The sequence below is a fragment of the Mobula hypostoma genome, chromosome 13 (assembly GCF_963921235.1).
Source record: "Mobula hypostoma chromosome 13, sMobHyp1.1, whole genome shotgun sequence".
In the NCBI taxonomy this organism is placed as follows: domain Eukaryota; kingdom Metazoa; phylum Chordata; class Chondrichthyes; order Myliobatiformes; family Myliobatidae; genus Mobula; species Mobula hypostoma.
In genome coordinates, this window is record NC_086109.1 from 66,663,950 (window position 1) to 66,682,257 (window position 18,308).

An 18,308-nucleotide genomic window follows, 5' to 3' on the forward strand; every position below is an offset into this window, starting at 1 on the left:
TAGAGTCATGGAGTCATAGAAAATTACAACACAGAGAAAGGCCCTTCAGCCCATTTAGTCCCACCCAACCGCAGTGGAAAAATACTGCTTGCATTCACCCTATCAGAATCAGAATCAGCTTTAATATCACTGGCATATGTTGTGAAATTTGTTAAATTAGTAGCAGCGCAATGCAATAAATGATAATATAGGAAAAATAATAATAAATAAGTAAATCAATACAGTAAGTGTATATTTGTGTGTGTATGTATATATATAGGCATCCGTTAGTCTCATGAGACCATGGATTTGTGCCTTGGAAGGTTTCCAGGGTGCAGGCCTGGGAAAGGTTGTATGGAAGACCAGCAGTTGCCCAAGCTGCAAGTCTTCCCTCTCCATGACACCAATGTTGTCCAAGGGAAGGGCATTAGGACCCATACAGCTTGGCACCGGTGTCGTCACAAAGCAATGTGTGCTTAAGTGCCTTGCTCAAGGACACACACGCTACCTCAGCCAAGGCTCGATCTAGCAACCTTCAAATCACTAGATGAATGACTTAACCACTTGGCCACACGCCAACACACACACACACACACACACACACATATATATGTATGTATGTATGTATTAAATAGTTAAATTAAAAATAGTGCCAAAACAGAAATAATAAAAGTGAGGTGGTGTTCATGGGTTCATGTCCATTTAGGAATCAGATGGCAAAGGGGAAGAAGCTGTTCCTGAATCGCTGAATGTGTGCCTTCAGGCTTCTGTACCACTTTTCTGATGGTAACAATGAGAAGAGGGCATGTCTTAATGACGGATGCTGCCTCTCTGAGACACTGGTCCTTGAAGATGTCTTGAGGCTAGTAGCAAGATGGAGCTGACAAGTTTTACAACTTTCTGTAGCTTCTTTATATCCTGTGCAGTGCCTCCACCCCCAGACTAGACAGTGATGCAGCCTGTATTCTGACAGGTACATCTGTAGATGTTTTTGAGTGCCTTAGGTGACAAACCAAATCTCCTCAAACTCCTAATGAAATAGAAACATAGAAACATAGAAAATAGGTGCAGGAGTAGGCCATTCGGCCCTTTGAGCCTGCACCGCCATTCAGTATGATCATGGCTGATCATCCAACTCAGAACCCTGTACCAGCCTTCCCTCCATACCCCCTGATCCCTTTAGCCACAAGGGCCATATCTAACTCCCTCTTAAATATAGCCAATTAACTGGCCTCAACTGTTTCCTGTGACAGAGAATCTCACAGATTCACCACTCTCTGTGTGAAGAAGTTTTTCCTAATCTCGGTCCTAAAAGACTTCCCCTTTATCCTCAAACTGTGACCCCTCGTTCTGGACTTCCCCAACATCGGGAACAATCTTCCTGCATCTAGCCTGTCCAATCTCTTTAGGATTTTATACGTTTCAATAAGATCCCCCCTCAATCTTCTAAATTCCAACGAGTATAAGCCTAGTCGATCCAGTCTTTCATCATATGAAAGTCCTGCCATCCCAGGAATCAATCTGGTGAACCTTCTTTGTACTCCCTCTATGGCAAGGATGTTTTTCCTCAGATTAGGGGACCAAAACTGCACACAATACTCCAGGTGTGGTCTCACCAAGGCCTTGTACAACTGCAGTAGTACCTCCCTGCTCCTGTACTCAAATCCTCTCGCTATAAATGCCAGCATACCATTCGCCTTTTTCACCGCCTGCTGTACCTGCATGCCCACTTTCAATGACTGGTGTATAATGACACCCAGATCTCGTTGCACCTCCCCTTTTCCTAATCGGCCACCATTCAGATAATAATCTGTTTTCCTGTTTTTGCCACCAAAGTGGATAACCTCACATTTATCCACATTAAGTTGCATCTGCTATGAATTTGCCCACTCACCTAACCTATTCAAGTCACCCTGCATCCTCTTAGCATCCTCCTCACAGCTAACACTGCCGCCCAGCTTCGTGTCATCCACAAACTTGGAGATGCTGCATTTAATTCCCTCATTTAAGTCATTAATATATATTGTAAACAACTGGGGTCCCAGCACTAAGCCTTGCGGTACCCCACTAGTCACTGCCTGCCATTCTGAAAAGGTCCCATTTATTCCCACTCTTTGCTTCCTGTATGCCAACCAATTCTCTATCCACATCAATACCTTACCCCCAATACCGTGTGCTTTAAGTTTGCACGCTAATCTCCTGTGTGGGACCTTGTCAACAGCCTTTTGAAAATCCAAATATACCACACCCACTGGTTCTCCCCTATCCACTCTACTAGTTACATCCTCAAAAAATTCTATGAGATTCGTCAGACCTGATTTTCCTTTCAAAAATCCATGCTGACTTTGTCCGATGATTTCACCGCTTTCCAAATGTGCTATTATCACATCTTTGATAACTGACTCTAGCATTTTCCCCACCACCAATGTTAGGCTAACCGGTCTATAATTCCCCGGTTTCTCTCTCCCTCCTTTTTTAAAAAGTGTGGTTACATTAGCCACCCTCCAATCCTCAGGAACTAGTCCAGAATCTAAAGAGTTTTGAAAAATTATCACTAATGCATCCACTATTTCTTGGGCTACTTCCTTAAGCACTCTGGGATGCAAACCATCTGGCCCTGGGGATTTATCCATTTATAAATATAGCCATTGTCTTGGCTTCTTTACAGCTATGATGATATGTTGAGATCAAGTTCGATCCTTAGAGATAATGATACCCAACAACTTGAAATTGCTCACTGACTCCACTTCTAACACCCCTATGAGGATTGGTTTGTGATCCCTCATCCTACCCTTTCTGAAGTCCTCAATCAGCTCCCTGGTCTTACTGAAACTGAGAAAAAGATTGTTGTTGTGATACCACTCAACTAGCTGGTATATCTCGCTCCTTTCTGTATACCCTCTCATCTCCAACTGAGATTCTGCCAATACCCTGATCTATCTATACCCCTCATAATTTTGTACACCTCTATCAAACCTCATCTCAACCTTTAATGTTCAAAGGAATTAAGTCCTAACCTATTGAATCTTTCCTTATAAATCAGGTCCTCCAGACCCAGCAACATCGTTGTAATACTTGAGTCATACTGTAAATGTATTGTTGATTAAGCATTCTTTTTTGTTTACATAATTCATTACGGGTTGTATATAAAGGCATGTGAATGGCATACATCAACATGTCACCACATCATATGTATGTGTCTCACTAACTCATGAAGACTATCACGTTATTTGTTGTTCGCAGTATTTTGAAACTTAAAGTAATTTTTTAATGCAATGCATTATACTGCTGCCACAAAACAACAAAGTTTACAACATACATCAGTGATAATAAACCTGATTTTAATTCTAATTTTGGACTGCGTGAAGTAAGAGCTTTGTAAAAATGAACAGCAATAACAGAATTCTCTGATCAAATTTCATTATTCATTTAAGTATTCTTTTACAGCTTAATTGTGTTAACCTGGCATAGTTTAATTATGCATTTGAAATTGGTTTATTGTTAATATATGTATTTTTAAATAAGGCTGTCAAGTGCACTACCTTTAAGTAACCTAATTTAATATGACTGGAAACATTTTTAAGTACTGAACATTAATATTTTGATTGCCATGTAGTTGAGAGTTGAGATATATTTTGATACAAAAGATGTACTTTACAAAGTGCTTACTGGGAACTAGACAACTAAGAAAATCAGTACATCGTCAGGAATCCTTCCAAACCAATGACATTGGCAGATTCTCACAGTTTCAATCTGGGGGTGTGGCCAATTCTGTAGGCAGGGTTTGAGCTAGGCAAACTGAATCCTAAACCTGTTTAATAGTCTGTAACTCACTTACATTTAGGATTCCCATTTTATCACAATTTGGGCTAAACTGTATAGATCATACTAGCAGAAACAAAGGGAAACAATCACAATGGCTTCACTCTTTTGTTTCTTGAGGAGAAAGTAGAGTAAGGAAAGTAGCAAACACAAGAGCATCTGCAGATGCTGGAAATCCAAAGCAACACACACAAAATGCTGGAGAAACTCAGCAGGTTAGGCAGCATTTATGTAGATGTTTCGGGCCAAGACCATTGTTCAGGACTCGAAAGGAGGGGGAAGATGCCTGAATAAAAAGGTGGGGGAGGGGACGGAAGATAGCTAGCAGGTGATAACTCACGACAGGTGGGTAGGAAAGGTAAAGGGCTGCAGAGGAAGGAAACTGATTGGAGGGGAGAGGGGACCGTGGGAGAAAGGGAAGAAGGATGGGACCCAAGTGGAGGTGATAGACAGGTGAAAAGTGGTAAGAGCCAAAGAACATTAAAGGCTTGTTTCAATTTTCATGTTTATGGCAGGACAAGATCAGAGGACTACTGCGGTTTCTCCTTATTCTTTGATATTCTTGGAAGGGTGAATCTAGTTTATATTTTTGGCATAATTACAAACTATTCAGTATTCAGGTGATTGAAAAGATTATGCCAGATCTACATTTCTTGAGATGTTATCAGTGTACTTTTTTTTTCCATGTTCTACATTCATTTTCTACGGAAAATCCTGGCAATGCAAGACAATGTTTCTCACCCTCTGCATGCCACCTTGGCTGAGCAGAGGAGCATTTTTAGTGATAGACTAAGACAACTGCGCTACTCCAAAGAGTGCTATATGAGGCCATTATGCTCTGTAATGAGTCAACCTATAGCCAGGGAATTGATGAACCCCTCCTGTTAGACTGTTTGAGGTAACTTATTTTTTATTCTTTTGTACTTCTTTTCTAATATTTGTATATCTGTGCACTTGTAATGCTACTGTGACACAGCAATTTCCCTTGGGATCAATAAAGTACTGTATCTGTCTATATCTCTATTGTTTTAAATTAAAGTTTTGGTTTACATGAATAAATATAATTTTGTCTTGCTGATCAAAAACTTAAACACAAACTGAAGTTATATCTGTGTGTAATAAGGAAGGGCCCAAACTTTGTTCACTAATTAAAATAATGAATAGTAATATCATAAATTATAAATTAGCTTAATATCTGACATGATTACAATGAAAAAAACAATGATTATTAAAATGGAGCAGCAATACATAAACAGATCATTTTCCTATTACAGCAGCTTTCTGCTTTTCCTGTGTGACAACATTACATTATGGTGTTTCTCTCCTCCTCAGGTCTATAGATTAACTTGCCAAGTTACAACAAAGATTCAAAATATAATCAAATGAATTGTAACAAGATATTGTCCATGAATTATGCAAAAATTGAAAGCAAAAGACATTCCAACTGGTGGGAACATGAAAAAAGTACAAGCTGCTGTAAACATCCAAGCCAGGCAGCCTCTGAGACAGAAAAAATCATGAAGTTGACGTTCCTGGAAAATGACCTTTCATCAAAATTGATTTTACTATGTTTTATATTTTTGATTTGAATTGGCTGATAATTAATGTCCCACTTTACATCATTCTTTTTTTACTTATTCAAATGACTAGCCAATCATTTGAATAAGTAAACAAAATGTGTTAAACAAAAGGAGTTAAAGAAGTTGGTTTGCCGTATTTGTGAGATATGTACTCTGTTCGATTGCACCCCTGGAAGAACAGGATTAAATGGACTATCCTAATCCTTGAGGTTTCAACTACAAGCTTTGCCTGTGCTGCCCTTTTTATTAATTGCAATGCTTGTGTAAACATCGCTTGGATCGTCAAACACGAACAATGTTTTCCTGCGAACATAAATGTCCCCCTTTCTTGCTTCCTCCCTGTTCATTAAGAATGCGATCCACGAAGATTTCTACGTACGGGGTGGGGGGAATAAACCCTCCCCCCCATCTCTTAACAGTTGAACAGTCACCATTATTTTTAGGACAGTGAGTAAACTTCCTGGGGGTGGGGAAGAAATGACAACATTGTAACCAAATAAATATGTTTACAAATAAAAGTAACCATTTGCCTCGGATACTTATTCTCTGAGTGAATTGCATTTGATGCATAATACATAAAAGCGTGAAATTAAAGGGTGCGTTTGAAGCGAGAGGGAGGTATAGCGATTGCCGACCGCCTGAGCATTGGGTTAAAGTGTGCGAGCGCCGACTGGAACAGTTCGCCGCCAAGGGCACCGAGACCGCGGGAGCTTTCCGCATTCCGGGGGGTGGGGGGAGGAGGGTTTGTTTCGCTTTGCTTTCGGGGCGGAAATCAAGAAGTGGGGGAAGAACTTGTGCGATAATTTATAAAAACACAAATAAGGTGGAAGGGAGGTGTTCAGCTCGGGGCCCTCCTTCCTGCCCCCTCCCTCTCACTGCCCTTCTCCCCCCTCCCCAATCCTCCTCATCCCGCCGGCTTGGAGGTGGATCTCGGTTCGTTTGAAGCCTGGTTTCCCAGTCGAAGGTGCTTGGGGGCTGGGGAGGGGGCAGAGGCAGACAGACAGACGGGCAGCGATGGCTCGACCGAGGCCGAGAGACTACAAGGCTGGCGATCTGGTGTTCGCCAAGATGAAAGGCTACCCGCACTGGCCAGCGAGGGTGAGTGGAGCCGGTACGGAGGACGGCGCGGGGCGGCGGAGCTGATGCCGCCGGGCACCTCGGCTCGGCCGGGGAAAAGGCGGCGCAAGCTGCCCGCTCCTCGGCCGCCGCTTGACATGGTTTTTTTTGGTGTGTGTTAATGCCATGAAACAAAACAAAAAAAAAACAGGCGAGTACCTGAGATGTGGAACATAGAAGGGCCGCTTTCAAATGATTATATAATCTCCCGGCACCTATAGGAAATAATTGCCCGCCACAAGAAGGCCGATTGAAAGGTTTTACCGCCGTTAAACTGTTTTATTTTAATATAGATTCCTGCATCGTAGAATGGGGGATCTTACGGGGTGGAGTGGGTGGGCAAAAGGACCACAGAATACAACCATCGATGTATGTGTCTGAATCCCACATGGGTCGACTAAGAGCACCGAGGCCGTAAATAAACCGATCCAGGAAACCTCCAGTTAAGGGTCTGTTGGTAGTTACTGTTCCCAGTTAGGGAATCTGTCTTGGCAGCCTTTTTTTTGTGGTTGGCAAGTATTTTCATTGATCCTGGGGGGGAGGGGGGGAGAAAGATGGTGATTACACTTTACAGCTGTGGTTTGGTTGCGTGGAAGTGCATTGTTAGTAATTTTCTTGCTTTCTGACAAGTGGTAAACAAGAAGCAGGGAATGGTGTTCATCATTCTTAAATCAATATCACGTTACTCTGACTCATGTAAGTCAGGTGCTGTTGACAAGGTGGCTGTGAAACGTGTTGCCTTTGAATGAATATTGAACATCAAGCTAGAAGAGCGCGTTTGCTGAGGGCAGATCTACCCGATGTGGGAGGAGGCTTCCAAAAGCATCGATCATGAGATGGGTGCCAGAACATTGTACCTCTCACACTCCGTGCCAAGTCTAACTATGCGCCACAGAAACTGTGAGCAAGTTGTTTTTTTTTACACACAGCTGTGTAACATTTTCACACAAATATGTGCATGTTACAATTAATTCTAAATTAGGACATTGCCAAATTTTATTGCCAGCATGCATTTCAGCCAGTATTTAATTGCTGACCATTTTGAATGCAGGGAGAGACCAGTTGAATTTATACCTGTTCATGAGTTGTTAAATGAATATTAATATTTAAATTAACAATTTTGTTTTCATATGACCTAATTATTGTTATACTTGAGATGGTATAGAATGAATTCCCACTCAATCAGTATGCCCTACTTTCTTTGCTGGTTGTGATATGTCCCTGACAATGAGAGCATGTTTACTGTCATATCTACTTGGATAGTAAAGAGCTGTTGAAGAATTATTCCATTCACTGCGAGGATTTCAGCAGATATTATGGACAACCCACTGATGAACAACTTTAAGGCCTTTAAATCCTTCCGACATCACCAGCATTACACAAGTTGGTGTAATGTTGACAATCTTGAACTTATTGTTTCACTACAGTATACCTAAAGCACTGTGTTGCTGCCAGTTCTATCATACCGACTTCAGACTGCAACAGAACATTAAAGAACATAATCAGTGGCATCTTGAAACCATCTTTTGAAACTTCAGCACTGAAGAGTCTTATGTCATATAATCCCCAATAATTATCTCCAGAATCAGAATCAGGTTTACTATCACCAGTATATGTTGTGAACTTTGTTGTCTTTGCGGCAGAATAATAGAAAAAGAACAGTGAATTACAGTAAGTATATATGCTAAATAGTTAAATAAGTATTGTGAAACTAAAAATTAAAAAAGTACTGTGGTAGTGTTCATGGGTTCCATGTCTATTCAGAAATCAGATGGCAGAGGAGAAGATGATGTTTCCTTCTCATTGAGTGTGTGCCTTCAGGCTCTTGTACCTCCTTCCTGATGGTAGCAATGAGAGCAAGGCATGTTCTGGGTGATGGGGGCCCTTAATGATGGATGTCATCTAAACACAGCAGAAGGCCAATTGGTCCGCTAAGACTGTCAGTCATTTGAAGCAGTCATACGTGCAGAGATCTATGCATCCTCTAGCATATTACCAGGGCCAGCGATGGAGCATTTCAGTTATGAGGGGAGACTGGGCTCTGTGGAGTGGAGGAGGATAAGAGGACTTACGGTCAAAATATTTAAAATTGAGAGATATACTGGAGATGGGGTAGATTCCAGGGAACTTTATCTCATATCAAAAGTAAACCGATCATATTTAGGATAAAATGGAAGGGATTCTGAGAGGGACCTTTTTCACCCATGCAGTGAGGAGCTGAATGCACTGCCCACCAGAGAAGTTAAAGCCAAATCACTGACAGCATTTAGATTAGATTGGATTAGATTCAACTTTATTGTCATTGTGCTGAGTACAGATACAAAGCCAACGAAATGCATTTAGCATCTGACCAGAAATGGAAAGAATAGTGTTATTTACAAAATAACTGCGAATAAAGTAAGTGCTACAGCACACAAATATAAAAGTACTGAGACAGTACAATACGGATGCAATACTGCTTAGCGCCGTGATGAGAGGTTCAGCAGGGTCACAGCCTCAGGGAAGAAGCTCTTCCTGTGCCTGCTGGTGTGGGAATGGAGGCTCCTCTAGCGCCTACTGGATGGAAGGAGAGCAAAAAGTCCATGGTTCGGGTGAGATGCATCCCTGATAATGCTTTTTGCCCTGCCCAGGCAGCATTTATGGTCGATGTTCTCAATGGTGGGCAATTGGATGCTGGTAATCCGCTGGGCAGTTTTCACCACACGCTGGAGTGCTTTGCGGTCTGATACGGGACAATTGCCATACCACACTGAGATGCAGTTGGTGAGTATGCTCTCAATGGTACAGCGGTAAAAGTCTGTCAGTATCCTGGGACAGAGGTGAGCTTTCTTCATGCTCCGTAGGAAATAAAGGCGCTGTTGCCTTTAACAAATGTCGAGGTGAGGACTTGAATTGCATAGGCATAGAAGATTATGGGATTAGTACAGATGGATGCCTACTGGTCAGTATGGATGTGATGGGCCCCCATAGCCCAGTTGGTATTTAATTCCTGTTTACTTTTTGAACAGTGGTACATGCAGCTTTCCAGTACAGAGAGAACTAAATATGTAATTTGTAAACAAATCTGCAGAGAAATTTTTAAAACTTTCATTTATATAATGCCCTTCGTGATTGAATGTCATAAAATGCGGTAAAGTGTATTGATTGTTGAAATGTGGGATGCACTTGCTAAAAGGTTATTCCTTGAGGAACATCCATTATACCTTGTTTGTAGAAGTGGCATTTCAGTTTTCATTTTGCAACAGTGCCCAAACCATCAGTATCAACATAGTTTTTTTTCACCTGTTTGAGTTATTGCACATAATGCATTTTGACATATAGTTACTTAATTCTTTATTCCATCCATTTATTCCCTTTCAGCGCTTGTGTACAAATTCACGATTTTGTGCTTCCGATTAGTCTTGTATTATTACTACTTGCCCCTGGTGTAATTTGTGAGGTAACTGGGAGCAGGAGATCAACAGGAGCTCCTTTGGATCTAGGTACCTCTAATTTGTATGGCATCATCTTTATAGCCCAATGTGCAATTCCATATCTTATTAAGATCAGTGTCTCGTCCTTCCTGAATTCTGGAGCGCCAATTCTTCTTTCAGAGACAGGGGAAAGGAGAACTTGAAGGACATTGAAGGTACTCTTGGAGAGAAGGTCTCCTAATTTGTGACAACGCCTGGTAATGCTGGGCACTGCCTTAGGGTATCCAGTGATCAGTGTAGTAGAAGCCCACAGAGGAACAGGGAGAACAGTAAATCATTGTGTCAAGCTTCCCCAACCAATTTGCCAACATATTAAAGATAGAGAAATGACTTGATGCACTGTACTGTAAATAGAACATTATCAAAATTCTCAAGTGGGTTACCCACTGAAGTACAAATCTGTTGCATACCCATTCATATAATATGAAACCCACTGTGTTACCCAAATCGGAATCACTAATTGCCAGTATGTGAAGCATACCAGAATTGACTGTGGTTTGATGCCAAGGACAATACCATAACAGACAGCACAATAACAACCACCAATTTACCAGACAATAGTGCAAGAAGCCATGAGCAATCAACAATTAGCAAAATGGTAACATGCACAAACGTAGATTAAATAATCAGCAAGGTTGGCGCTGGCGTCTTACTTCTTACAACTTGCTGTCTTCAAGTTCTGTGAACAAAAGGGTGCCCTCTTTGAACCAAATCTACAGCCTGATATTTTGGGTCCAGTCCCCTGTGTGTTGACTTTCACTACAAGTCACGTAATTTGAATAGTATGACCTCCAAGTGTCCAACCTGCATTACAACATGTATAAACCAAACTCCAGTGATGATGATGCTAAGCTGTCATAAAAACATGACACAGAAGACTTTTCTCTGCTCCAGTTGTCCCACATGAGAGTAACGTGTGGTATTTTGTACAGGTGACCTTGCTGAGTAAGTTGTGTGGTAATGTAAGGTTACATAAGTTCATTGCTTAGGGCAGGCCGTTCTGCAATACGTTGTGAAGTGACGCCGTGTGGTTTACACAGTTTGCTCATCATCTTCTCAGAAATGTTGACAGGGTTGGTATCATTCAGATTTAATGCTTGACATAGGAACAACTATGCCATTCAGAGCTTAGCTGATCTGTCACCTAACTCTTGAGTATTTTCTCCTTGAATGTCTTTGGTTAGCAATAATCTACCAGCCTTGCATTAAAAATGATGACTGACCCAGCATCAGCTGTTGTTTCAGGAACTCCCAGGTTTTGTTCTACCTCTGTATTGAGAATTGTTTCCTAAATTTATTCCCAGATGGCCTGACAAATTTACTCAATGTCCTGCCATTCAAGTTTCCAAAGCCAGCGGTAATACTTACTTTCCATCTGCACCATTAGCTCCCTGTAATCTTCAGAAATCCAGGGATGCAACACCAGCTTGAGCATTTTTCCACAGATTATAACCCTTCTTTCTAAAGAAGGAGAAACATAGAATCATTTAAGCACCACAGCACAGAAACAGACCCTTTTGTCCATCTAGTCTGTGCCAGACAGTTACTCTGCCTGTAAAATTGACCTACACCCAAACCAAAGTGCTCCATACCCCTTCCATCTATGTACTTATCCAGACCTCCCCAGAGTTGCAACCAAACCTACATCCAATATTTCCACTGGCAGTTCGTTCCACACTCGCACTACCTGCTGAGTGAGGAAGTTCCCCTCAGGTTTCTCTTAAATATTCTACTTATTGCCATTAACCTATGACCTCTAGTTCTAATCTCAACAAACCTCAGTGGAAAAAGACCTGCTAGCATTTATCCTATCTACGTCCCTCATTGTTTTGTACATCTCTATCAAATCTCCCCTTATTTTCCTACACTTCAGGGGATAAAGTCTTAACTTATTCAGCTTTTACCCAAAACTCAGGTCCTCAAGTCTTGGCAGTATTCTTATAAATTTTCTCTGTGCTCTTTCAATCTTATCGAGATCTTTCCTGTAGGTAGGTGGCCTGTTCTGCTAACTGATGCTGCAGTTCCTCCCAAGATGGATACGACATCCCTGTGGTGTTAGGAACAGCTCATATTTCTTCAGAGATCATCAAACCACTACTATACAACTGTAGAAAACAATCTAGCTCCTTCTTTGTCTGTTTTGTAGATATAAAGTCCAGATTTCTATTAGCCTCTAAAATCATTTTCTATACTGGTACATGACATCTTAATTTGCTTATTAGCCACCATCAATTTGGACTTGATTATTTTCCATCTTTTCATTCATTTGAAAGTTTTTGATCCTTTCTATGTTAATCCCTCAATTGTTTATATTGAATCCCATTTTCCACAGTTCATTCCATTTATTATGTTGATTAACCCAAATCTCTTTGCAGTTAGTGATGAACGTTTGTAGCACAGTTAGTGGTTTAATGCAGGAAATATGACAACCACTGCATAGATAAATAGACATATAAAAATAATCAAATAATTTATTATAATGTTGTCATATTGAAATAGCTAAAATATTGGGAATAGCCTCTCTGCTCTTCTTTATGATTTTATTTTCATTTGATCTTGAGAGGGCAGAGGAATCTTGGTTTAACATCTCATGCAAAGGATGGCAATTCTGACTTCCAGCATTCTCCTACTGCTGAAGATGCAACTGTAAGGCAAGGGTGCTACAAATTGGGCCAGACCTGATAAACTCTGTACTATTGCCTGATAGTTTAACTTGTACACATTTGGACATGTGGCACTCTATCTAATCTAAAGCATTAGTAAATATAATGAGTAGTAGCAGCAGCAGTGCCAACACATATCACTGTGGGACACCATAAGTGGTATTCTGCCAATTACAATACCTGGCCATTATCTCTATTCTGCTGTCTTCAGCTGTTTGCTGATCTCCTAACCTAGCATGGAATCTGTTCTCAATTCCACTGGCTTTACCTGTAACTGCCTTTTTATTAAGGGAAAGGTTTTTTTTTGAAGTTCAATAAATAACACTCGCAGGCATTCCCCTGAGATGAGTCTACTTGAAAAAAATTCAAAATGTTTTGTCAGACATGATGGAACTCTGTATATTTATAATGGGGCTCTTGATTAGCTGAGAAGTTTTATGATCCTTAATTATAGTCTTTAGTGATTTCTCAACAATACATGTTACACTAATTGGTATATAATGGACTGGTTTTCCATGCTCACCTTTTTTAAAAAAAGTCAAGAGTGGATTACTCACTCAGTAGGAAGAGTAATTGAATTGAAAGAATGTAAGAAGATAATGGTTAGGGCATCTAAATTGTTCTCATCTACTTTCTTTAAATATATAGGAAGAAAACCCTTTAAGACCATGAGGCATAGGAGCAGAGAAAGGCCATTTGGCCCATCGAGTCTGTTCTACCATTACACCATAGCTAATTTATTATCCTCTCAAACCCCTTCTCCTGCCTTCTTCCCATAACCCTTGATGCCCCGATTAATCAAGAACCTATACCAACCTCCAGCTTTCCATATACTCAGCGACTTGGCCTCCACGGTGTCTGTGGCAATGAATTCCACAGATTCGCCATCCTCTGGCTAAAAAAAAATCCTCCTCATGTCTATTCTAAGTGATCGTCCCTCTGTTCTGAGGGTGTGTCTGGTCCTAGGCTCACCCACTATAGGAAACATTCTCTTCCACATCCACTCCATCTAGGCCTTTAAATATTTGATAGGTTTCAATGAAATCCCGCTCATTCTTCTAAACTCCAGCAAGTACAGGCCCAGAGCTATCAAACACACCTCATATTAACCCTTTAATTCCCAGAATCATTCTCGTGACCCTCCTCTGGACCCACTCCAATGCCAGCACATCATTTCTTAGATAAGGGGCTCAAAGCTGCTCACAATGTTTCAAGTCTCTGACCAATGCCTTATAAAGATTCAGCATCACGTCCTTGCTCTTACATTCTCGTCCTCTTGAAATGAATGTTAATATTGCATTTGCCTTCCTTTGCAAGTTAACCTTTAGGGAATCCTGCACAAGAACTTTCAAGTCCCTTTGCACGTTTTTTTTTAAATTTTCTCCCCACTTAGAAAATAGTCTATGCATTTAGTCCTTCTACCAAAGTCCGTGACCATACATTTCCCAACACTATATTCCATCTTCCACTTTTTTTGCCCATTATTATAATCTGTCTAAATCCTCCTGCAGACTCCCTGCTTCCTCAACACTACCTGCCCTTTCACCTATATTCATATTGTGTGCAAACCTGGCCACAAAGCCAACAATTCAGTCATCCAAATCGATGACGCATAACATGAAAAGAAGCGGTTCCATGACATACTCCTGTGGAACACGGCTAGTCACTGGCAGTCAACCAGAAAGGGCCCCCTTTATTTCCACACTTTGCCTTCTTCCAATCAGCCCATCTTCCATCTATGCTCGTATCCCTATAATACCATGGGCTCCTAGTTTGTAAAGCTGCCTCATGTGCGGCACCTTGTCAAAGGCCTTCTAAAACTCCAAGCAAAACAACATCCCTGACTCTCATTTGTCCCTCCTGCCTGTTATTTCCTTAAAGAATTCCAACAGATTAGGCAGGCAAGATTTCCCCTCAGGAAAACCATGCTGTCTTTGGCCAATTTTATCATGTGCCTCCAAGTACCCCAAAAGCTCATTCTTAATAATGGATTCCAACATTTTCCCAACCACTGAAGTGAGGCTAACTGGCCTATAATCTCATTTCTTCTGCCTCCCTCCCTTCTCAAAGAGAGGAGTGATACTTGCAACTTTCCAGTTCTCAAGAACCATTCCAGAATGTAATGATTCTTGGAAGATCATTACTAATGCCTCCAGAAACTCTTCAACTCCCTCTTTCAGAACCCTGGGGTGTAATCCTTCTGGTCCTACCTACCAGCTTCTCAAGCAGTTTCTCCTTAGCAATATTCACATCTGCCCCCTGACACTCTTGAATTTCTGGCATATTGCTTGTGTCTTCCACAATGAACACTGACACAAAATACTTAATAAGTTTGTCCGCCATTTCTTTGTCCCCCATTATTACCTTTCCAGTGTCATTTTCTTGCAGGCCGACGTCCACTTTTGCCTCTCTTTTAATGTCTGAAAAAGAACATTTGGCATCCTCTTTATATTAACTAATAATATATAAACTCCTGTCTTGAAACTACTCAGCACTAAGCTACTAGTTTATCTTTATATTTAATCTTTTCTCTTCTTATTGCTTTTTAGTTACCCTCTGTTGATTCTTAAAAGCTTCCAAATCCTCTACTTCCCACTAATTTTTGCTATATTATATACCCTCTCTTGTCCTTTTTTTGCTGTCCTTGACTTCCATTGTCAGCCACAGTTGCGTCGACCTCCCTTTAGAATACTTATTCATCTTTGGGATGTATCTATACAGCGCCTTCTGAATTGCCCAAAGAAACTCCAGCCATTGCTGTTCTTCCGTCATCCCTGCTAGTGTTCCCTTCAAAGTAAATTAGGCCAGCTGTGTGTCACTTTTCATTGTCAATTTATTTTTTCTTCACTGGTATTATTTATATATCTTTGCAGTGTGTGCCCAAACCTGATTCAGTATTAGAAAGTCTGTCCTCTCACCTGTTGTAATTATTTCATTAATTGCTTTCAATTTATTATTCATCAATTTCATTTATTTAATCACATAAAATTGTCGAGGGGAGCTACATTGTAGTTCATTATCCTTATTTACCTAAATTCATAAAGTTTTAGATGTTAGTTTTTCTGTGCGTTGCAAACAATAACTCAAGAAACAAGCAGCAATATACCATTTAACCCCGTATATTTTCTTGGCCATTTTGTACAGATGTATTGATCTTTTACCTCAGCACTACCATCCTGCACTAGCCCCATATCTCTTTTCTTAACCTATCAATACCTGTCTTGAATATACTCAACAACTGAGCCTCAGGGACCTTCTTGAGCTGAAAAATCCAAAGATTTTGTACTTTCTGGATGACAGTTTTTTTTTCCCCTGGCTCAATCTGGAATGACAGAACTTCCACCACCCAGCCCTCACCACCAATATTGAAGCTGATTCCTCCACTTTTTCTGGGTACCCCAGAAAGAGGAACCATCACCCTCCATATATCCGTAAAAATTTCAGTGAGATTTCCTCTCATTCTTATAAACTCTAGAGAGTGAAATAGAAACACAAGAAACTATAGACGCCGAACCTGCATTTGGTATTCCATATGGCCTCTTAATCCTCAAGATCAATAACAAACTAGGTGAACTGCCAGAGTGAGTCTCAATGTGAACTAGAGGACCGACATCTCTTGTTCCACCTGGCTCGTGTCCAATCATATTGTATAAACAATGTATTTTTCAATTTCAACCTAATGCTTATCCCTGTGTTTTGACCCTCTCTCTTTCTGATACTCCGCCTATCAAAGATTCAAAATACGTATGCAGTAGATAACCCTGAGATTCATCTTCCCACTGACAGCCATGAAACAAGGAAAACCATGGAACCTGGTTTAAGAAAAACATCAAACCCCAATGTGCAAAAAATAAAAATGCGAAAAACACCGAATAAAAAAACACCAACCTGCTAAGTCATCAAAAGAGTCCTAGGCATATTCAGTTCTAATTTAGCACTGTGTCATTCGTTAACTGCAGGCCACCCGGATCACAATTACAGAGAATAGCAACAAAAAAAGGAGCAATCAGAAACACATCATAGCATGAACTAGAGTCCAATCTACAAACCATATTGATTAAACCTTGCCCAACTCCCAGAGCTCAGGTACCATCCTCCAGCAGCATCAAGCAGAGAGCATTCAGCGCATCGGGTGCATCAAATGAGAGGGGGAGAGAGAGAGACCATCACACGCAGTCACCTTCTTCCAGCAGCAAGCCAAAGGCTGGCAGATGGCAGTGAATACCCACCTGACTTCCGCTTTCTCCCCTGATGACTTCAGTCTTCCTTGACACTTTGATCAGCAAGAAATCATGAACTTGCACCCTGTCTCCAAACCTCTTGGCCTGGAGGCCACACACTTCACTCGAAAGCTCAACAAACCCCCTCGGATGTGGCACAACATCAGATTGTCCAATCAGCCCGAAAACACACCATTTTTGTCCCCTTTCCTATTGTCTCCAGCTCCTCATGGCCCATTTTTGGCTGCTCCTCCTCCTGGGTTCATTCACCTACCAGATCCCCTCCCCTACCTGGTTCCATTTGCCTTCCACTTCTCCTTTAATGGTTCCCATTTTCACCTTCCTTATTTATCAGATTTCACTTGTGTACCCTCCTATCATTGTCCAGCAGCTGTTTCTATCTCCTCACTCACCCTTTTCTAGCTGGCTTCATCTGCATATCAACCTTCGTCCTTATCACTGACTGGCTCCTGTCTCATCCTTCCCTATCCCTTCTTTACATAGCTAGCTCCCCACTCCATTCTCAATAATTCCTTTTGACCTCCAGTAATTGTTTTTTTGTTCAAGAGAGTAAAGCCCTAGACTGTTTGATCACCCCTCCCTTCTTCATCTTCTCTGCAACCATGCCAGAAATCAACCTGATGAACCTTTATTGCCCTCCCTGTGTTCCAAATATATCCTTCCTAACAACAGGAAGATATATTCCAGGTGTGATCTCACTAGAGTCCCTTAATTGTGGCAATGTATATTTTCACTTGTATGGAAATCCTTCCCAATTTCTTACTGTACCTGCATGTTAGTGATTCTTACATAAATAAACGTAGATCCCTCTGAACACGTAACTTTCTGCTTCTCAGCAGTTGATAAATATTTTGCTATTAGATTCATTTTTCTCCCAAAGTGATGACCTCCCATTTTTCCACATTGCATTCCATTTGTTATGTCCTTGCCCATGTAGGTGTCCTGTTTGTATCCCTCTCTGCATCCTCCAAGCCCCACTGCCATTTGGCTATCTTCAACCAAGTATACTGATACAAATTATAAACAACTGGGGCACCATTACTGATCCTTATGGCAGTACATTGGTCACATCCTCTCAACCAGAATGTGATCAGTCTATTCCTTTTTTCCATCAGGCAAACTGGCATGTAAGCTACCAATAAAGCAGCATCTCCAATTACAGAAGTGATAATAGAGGCACTTAGAAAAAAATACAATTTGAAAATTAGGGGAGAGTGAAATCATGATCGACAAATCCATTAAGGTTCTGAGGTTGAATCTAACTGAATAGGTGAGGGGGAACTGGCATAGCTGGTATTTTTTGGACTAGACAAAATTAGAGCACATTGGATAATATACTGGTGTAGATTGAGAATTGGTTAATGAACGGAAAGCAAAGAACATCTAATACCAAGAAAAGAACATCATAATATTTTTCCCCCGACATCTTCTTTA

At 40.9% G+C, this 18,308-nt stretch overlaps 1 protein-coding gene across 1 annotated transcript in view; it reads left to right on the forward strand.

Moving 5' to 3' along the window:
- The first annotated feature begins 6,074 nt into the window (after positions 1-6,074).
- Positions 6,075-18,308, forward strand: part of LOC134355967 (hepatoma-derived growth factor-related protein 3-like) — a 130,257-nt gene continuing 118,023 nt past the window's right edge. Inside the window, exon 1 of the mRNA XM_063066522.1 lies at positions 6,075-6,479. Within this exon, the coding sequence (XP_062922592.1) occupies positions 6,396-6,479 (84 nt within the window). The 5' untranslated portion in view covers positions 6,075-6,395. The remainder of the gene's footprint in view (positions 6,480-18,308) is intronic.